Raw genomic sequence first — 7,500 nt, 5'->3', positions numbered from 1 at the left:
AACGACGTTTCCATGGCCCTTTTCGCGAAGCACGGGTGGAAGAAGACCCATCTGCAGAACTGGATTTCGTGTGAGGAGCCGCCCAAGAATTGAGAACGCTTGTCTACGGATGGGGGTGTTTGGGATGAGGTGTCGGAGCTTCGAATCTTGTGGGTTGAGTTGGGTGTTCTGTGTCTGGGTCGGTGGAGGTTGTCTGTGTATTTATATGTTGATCATTGCGGGAAAATGGTATACTTGTTTTTTTTTTTTATTCAAGTGTTTGTTATTCATATGTTGCCATCACTATTTACTTTGTCACAACCATTTTATGATGATTAAGGTAATTGTATGATCATATGATTTCTTGTATGGCAGTAGGCCTACCTGTAATTGTTAATCCGGTTAAACTACAGAGTAATCATTGTGAACATTTCATACCTTATTGTAAAGTGTGTTAAAAAATCATCGTCAATGTTAACAACTCGGGAATAAATGAAAATGACAATAAAAAGGATTAAATCAGGGATATACCACAACTTGTTTTTTTTATGCTTTCACGGGAATGCTTTTACCAGACGCCCGACAGATGTGATTTAGAAACAGGCAGACGAACTAAAAGTACCAGAAGCACATCTGACAACATAAACAGCGTTGGCGATGAGTTATTGCAAAAGCGAGACATTAAATCAACGAGATGAGTCTGACGGGAATACCCACTACCTAAATCAACATATAAAGAGTAGAAGGAATGCAACAGGATGGTACGTTTTGGTATGTTGAAGAGAGGAGTGACTAGTGTGAAAGAATTGCACTGAAGGTTTCAATATGCTTCATCTTCCTTGCCAGTAAACTAGGGATGACCCAATTAATGTCGCGTCTGGGGTTCCATGCCGGACGTTTAGAGTTCATGACTTTATCGTTTGTAGAGATAGAGTCTATCATCTTTTCGAGAACAGGTCAAAGACTATATACTCAAAGATAGGAAAGCTCCTATATCCACCACGAAAAAAAATGGATGCCAGAGCATTTGTGCCATCTGTTGTGTTGACCCAATACTACTTTGATAGTAGGGTGGACTATTATATCCCGACATCGTTTTCTTTTTCTACCGTTCTCTATGATTATCTATTTAGGGTACACTATAATATTTTGGCATCGTTTCTTTTCTTACCAAAAAGATAATTGTAGTGGGGCATAGACCTAGTAGACTTTAAGCTGTGAACATGGATTTTTATTCAAGAAATGATTCGTCTGCAATGAACAGCTGTAAGATTGGAACCTTTTTATCTGTTCACTGCAGACGAATCTTTTCCTGGGTCTTCTGGGTCTGCGCCCCGCTACAATTGTCCTTTTGATAATTTATTTAGGGTAAACTATTGTATTTTGCCATTGTTTTCTTTCATTACCGACCTATTATTTATTTAGGGTAAATATAATGTTTTTGCTGTTTACTTTTTCTACCATTTTCTATGATGTTTATTTAAGGTAAACTAGTCATAGTTTTCTTTTTGTACCGTTATCTATTATGTTTAATTATTTTAATAACGTCTTAATAAATACTTAGCATTACTTATACTTGCTTTGGTTATTATGTAGGAGACAATCGAAGTAAGATACTGAACGGTGTGTAAAACATTCTGCAGAGACAAATAGTTCTGTCAGACTCAAAGAAATTATTGCAAGGAAGAGACTGCATAGAAGCTTAAGTCCAGCATAAAAGCTCTTATCTTGTCATATATACGTGGTGAATACTAGATATGGCAGGGGGTGTTGGGTGGCAGAGTCCCCACATTAACCCCTCCATCGGGCAGTGCAAACACACACACACACACACACACACACACACACACACACACACACACACACACACACACACACACACACACACACACACACACACACACACACACACACACACACACACACACACACACACACACACACACTCACACACACACACACACACACTCACACACACACACACACACACACACACACACACACACACACACACACACACACACACACACACACACACACAGACTCTGTGTGTGTGTGTGTGTGTGTGTGTGTGTGTGTGTGTGTGTGTGTGTGTGTGTGTGTGTGTGTGTGTGTGTGTGTGTGTGTGTGTGTGTGTGTGTGTGTGTCTCTCTGTGTCTCTGTCTGTCTATCTGTCTGTCTGTCTGTCTGTCTGTCTGTCTGTCTGTCTGTCTGTCTGTCTGTCTGTCTGTCTCTCTCTCTCTCTCTCTCTCTCTCTCTCTCTCTCTCTCTCTCTCTCTCTCTCTCTCTCTCTCTCTTTCTCTCTCTCTCTCTCTCTCTCTCTCTCTTAACTGATGTTGGGGAATTTAGTCTCAGACAAGTGTGGATGTCTTCTGTAGAATTACCCTTGATTTAACAATGCGAATACATTTTACTCTTTTCTAAAAATATATAAGAAAAGAATATAATAATAATTATTAAAGAGGGTGGTTATGAAAACAATTATATTCTCCTTTTAATTTATTTATGTATAATCCAAATGCATGGAAGACAGACAAATACAACATCCATTCTAATCTACAACACAAACTTTAAAAAAAAGGAAAAAAAGAAGAAAATATGCAGTCATGTGAAGAAATAAATTGACTTAAAAAAGAAAAAGTTTGTAACAAGACAGTGCTATTCGAATATGAACAAAATGAAAGTGTAAAAAATATATATGCACATTATATATCCTGCCAGCAGAGGAAACAGTATAATATAAAAAAGGCAGATCAAACAAAAGCAAACAAACATTTGCACAACACAGAGACAGAACAAAAACAACATTTAAAGCAAACAGGACAATCACAAGCAGGTGCCAGGCCTGACCCAATGAATATTTGTATAAACAGACACCTATATACAGAAATAAATAATGCATGTCTATCGATCTATCAAATATATATACATTTATTTTTCTATCTGTACAGTAGATATGCATGTCCAGACTGATAGATATGCATTTATTTGTGTTTGTGCATGTCTGTGTAATGAAAGTCTATTAGGTCGAGCCTGGCACAATTTTAACAAACCGGCCAATAGTGTGCATACAAACCCTAAATATACATACCATTTTTCTGTAAATATGTTGATCATCCTATCTGTAAATACAAAGCTATTTAAATATCTGTATTGATATTATCACTGGTGAGTAATCTAATTTTTTTCTCTCCAATACATCCCCTTTCATTATATTTCCTTTCATTACTATTTTTCCTGTTATAAAACTTGGTAAAATGAATTCGCATCTTAATATATAGGCCTATTATAGCATCTTTTAAAAATCACATATATTTACATTCCCTATTTCTTTAGAATTCATTGGTTTAAAAAGATTTCTTTTTAAAGTTGTATCATACATTAAATTCTGTATGTTTTCAATAAATATTGCTTCTACCTGTTTTATGATGTTGATAATACTATTATTTGCTAAAGTCAAGAGATGTGTAAATATTGCAATATTTATCTGTGCCAGATGTCTTTAACACCTCAGATTAGTTCATGCAATCATGTTTTTTTCAAAACTTTGTGACATACATAACCAGTTATGCATGAAACTTTATTCCTTTGAATGTAATCTTCATTACAAGTAATACTACTCTCAATAGGAGTATCTTCCTCTTCTGGATTAAATAATGCAAAAAAAAAAAATTACAAGTGTTTTTTTTCCATTTCTGGATTACAGTTGGGAAAAAAAATGTTGCAAGAGCATTATTCTGTTCCCTGTCATCCTTTAGCTCATTTTCTCCTAAAACTTCTACAATTTCTAATGGTGTAGTTTCTGCAGTTGTCTCTTTGTCAATGCCATTTTTTAAATATTCTAAAATACTACAACCATCTTCAATGCAATTTCTGTTGGTCGAGTTTTCTATTAAATTTTTGTTCAAATTCCCTTTTAAAAATGTAATAGATTTAGGAGCAGTTGGGGAGTCACAATTATTGCCTGCATTTCTAATAACACTAAAAAGATTTCTACAGCATCTTAATTTATTCTGTTAGCTAAAAGATATTCCGACCTATAATTACTTTTAACACCTTCCCAGAGACTTCAAACTGCAAAGATTTAATATCCAACGTTCTATGCATGGGAGAGCTCTTTTGATTTCCCATGAATTAAGCCAAGATTGCAACTGAACAAGTTGATTATTCACGTCACTAACTGCACTTTTGTTCTCTTTATAATGATAGCATCGGGAGCTATTAAAAAGATCAAATAACCTGTCCATATTGCACACAAAATCTGCAGTTGCACTGGCTCCATCTGGTAATGCCCCAAACTGTGAATATGTGGACAGTCCAGCTGCAACACTTCTACTGAATACCTGGCTTGCTAAACAAACACACATCTTATCAAAGCTGTTGCAATATATGTGCCTGTTCGTTAGTTTAGGTGCAAGCTGCAAATACACATTGCTATCTTTTAAGTAGAACTTTTCAACATAATACCATTTTACAACATTTCCATTGATTTGAATATCCTGTTTCACTAGATTATTTCCGACATTCTTCAGTAAAGAATCCACCCAGGGTAATATACAGTGCTTCAGGTTTTATATTTAGTTTTTAAATGCACTTTTAATGCATTTAGTCGTGTTGTTTTTATTTTTTTTATTGCAGTCAATCACCATTTTGCTCAAAGTTTTTGTTTATACTTCTGTGAGAAAAAAAAAATCCCTAAAACTTGTTTACATTTTGGTTTTAAACCTTTAGCCATAAACACCATTACATATTGGGCAATTTTATTTGATTTACCATATTGGCCTAAGTTTTCAAATCCACCACTGCTATCATTAGTAATGTTATAATAAATTCCATTTTAGTGGAGAGTGTATCAAATACCAAAATACATAATCTTTGTTGATTGTCCATTGACACTGAAAATGTAATTGTTCCAGCCTGGATTGAATTGAATCCTTTGTAGCCAATACTTTTGCATTCTTTGTGATAGTAACATAAATATTTTTGATAATAAGTTACATTAAAGACTAAGAGCAAGTGCTCTCTCTGCATTTGAATATCTGTGCCCTTTCTTCTTAATATTTTCAAGATGCAACTGGGATTTACAAAACTCAAGGGCAAAACCACTCAAATATTTAGAGGTGTTTGGAATTATAGCAAAGGGAAGACTATATTTTGTACATGAATTTAGCAATTATTTCATATCAACTTTTTAAAATACCCAATTTTTTTATGATAATTATTCATCGTACTCGCACTTTTTGTTTTCTTTCCAGTTATCATTTTCTTTGTATGAGTAACTGGAGAGCCTGAAAATTTAACGCCATTAAAATAAATGCATTTCATTTAGAACTTTTACATAAATATGATGTTGCTAAAAGATATGAAATTTATATACACAAGTACAAATGCATGTTTGTGTCTGTATACACACACATGTATCCTGTAATACTGGATTGTACTTTAGGGGTATTCTATTAAGTAGAATACTTAGTTACACATATTTAGATAAAAAGAGGGTTATGTGAATGCACTAGGCAATAGTAAAGGGCAAATTAAGGTAATTGTTTACGAGACTGACACACAATGATATGGAAAATCATATAGAGCACAGAAAATACTAGAGAATGCTATATAAAATAATTTGCAGACACAAATAATAACGTGACAATTGAAGAAATGATGTAGTGCAGATTATAGCATGGAGGTTAAGTTTAACATAAATAACTGGAACCTGTTTCAGCTCTATCCTGCCGTATGTGAGAGGTGAAGACAATGTGTGACGAGGGTATTAGGGGACAGAGCCCCCCATCAACCCTTCAATCTGCCAATAACTAAAAAGCCTTAGGAGGGCGGGGGTGTGAGGTCAGCTCCCTCATCTCCTGTATGATTTCTGCTAAAAATGCTAAACAAGGTTTAAGGATACTTTAGCATCCCTAAACCTGAGAACTGTATATGCCACTTTGCACAATGGAAAAAGGCGTATAATATGAAAAAAGTGTCAGACAAGTGCGTAAGTCTCATATACAACTAAATAACAATATAAGAACACAACAATCTTCACTGTAAAATAACAAAAATGTTGCTATATTTCCAATAATATTGATAATGACAATGATTGTTATATTAATCAACAGTGAATAAACAAATACTAACATAAAATAAAAATAATAATACTATTAAAAGTAACAATAATGAGGGTAAAAATAATATTTATAATTTTTCTTATGTTCAAACTAATTATTTCATTAAAGGTCTTACTTTTTGCTGAACAACTTGCATCATTGTGCTGCTGTGTTCCTGAAGTGGAAAAGTCTTCAGGAGCAAGTTCATCATCATGAACACTTCCATCTGCAAATATTTACTTGTATAAATATCATACATCTGGAAATTAAGCAACTTTGAATTCAATAAAAAAAGTTATGAAGACTATATAAAACTAAACATTGAAGATTTGATGGGACAGTATGAAAATTATTGCAATATAATCTTAGTAAAAATAATTATATGAATATGAAAGTAAAAATATATGTTTAGGACATACAGCATGCACATATAGGTAACATGTCTTCAACAAACAAACTTCAGGAAACCTTGAAATGGAAATTGTAACAAATCATAAGAAATCTGCATCAAGCATTAGCAACTGTTTTCTTTGTGTGTGTGTGTGTGTGTGTGTGTGTGTGTGTGTGTGTGTGTGTGTGTGTGTGTGTGTGTGTGTGTGTGTGTGTGTGTGTGTGTGTGTGTGTGTGTGTGTGTGTGTGTGTGTGTGTGTGTGTGTGTGTGTGTGTGTGTGTGTGTGTGTGTGTGTGTGTGTGTGTGTGTGTGTGTGTGTTATAATTTCTCATTTTCAAACAAACCAAAAATTGCATCAACATTTTCAGTAAAAGTAATCACTACTTTAATTCCAGGATCATTTCCTTTACCAGAAAAACTTAATATATCAATTGAAACTTGTCTGACAGTAGGTTATTAATATCATTATCTATATGAAACAAACAACTATATCAAGAAATTAAATTACACTACTTACTGCATATTGAAGACTGATCAGCCATGGCTCCACTATTGCCTGGAGGTGCAAATGTTGAAAGCTGAGGAATTCCAACATCTGTTAAGCAATGGAACAAAACTTTCCAAATTCTGCATAATCTACATTTTGACAATTTAGTTTAAAGAGATATATATCTATTTTTCATTGTTTATGAGACTCATGTACAATGTAGTGGAAAATCTGAGAGTACAGTCACATAGAACACAGAAAATTGAAGAGAATGCTATATAAAATAATCTGCAGAGAATAATAATGTTATAATTTAAACAAATAGGTCGAGCAGATTACCACACAGAGGCTAAGTTCAATGTAAGGAACTCAGTGTGTGGAAGCTGTTTTCTTCAACTGTGTTGTTATTTTTTGTCTCTAAAGATTATTTTATATAGCATTCTCTTCAATTTTCTGTGTACATGACAGTTCTTAGATTTTCCCTATCTTCATGCAGTACTCTCCTTTTACATTTATCCCATTATATTCAAATACATACA

The 7,500-nt window shown here is 34.0% G+C and overlaps 1 protein-coding gene across 3 annotated transcripts in view; it reads left to right on the top strand.

The window, feature by feature from the left end:
• Positions 1–507, top strand: part of LOC113806821 (uncharacterized) — a 14,232-nt gene extending 13,725 nt beyond the window's left edge. For all 3 annotated transcript variants that reach the window (XM_070145057.1, XM_070145058.1, XM_070145059.1), the window contains exon 7: positions 1–507. This exon is cut by the window's left edge and continues 197 nt beyond it. In XM_070145057.1, the coding sequence (XP_070001158.1) occupies positions 1–93 (93 nt within the window). In that variant the 3' untranslated portion in view covers positions 94–507.
• The last annotated feature ends 6,993 nt before the right edge of the window (positions 508–7,500 follow it).

The sequence above is a fragment of the Penaeus vannamei genome, chromosome 33 (assembly GCF_042767895.1).
Source record: "Penaeus vannamei isolate JL-2024 chromosome 33, ASM4276789v1, whole genome shotgun sequence".
NCBI lineage: Eukaryota > Metazoa > Arthropoda > Malacostraca > Decapoda > Penaeidae > Penaeus > Penaeus vannamei.
This window is presented reverse-complemented; position numbering and strand designations above follow the sequence as displayed.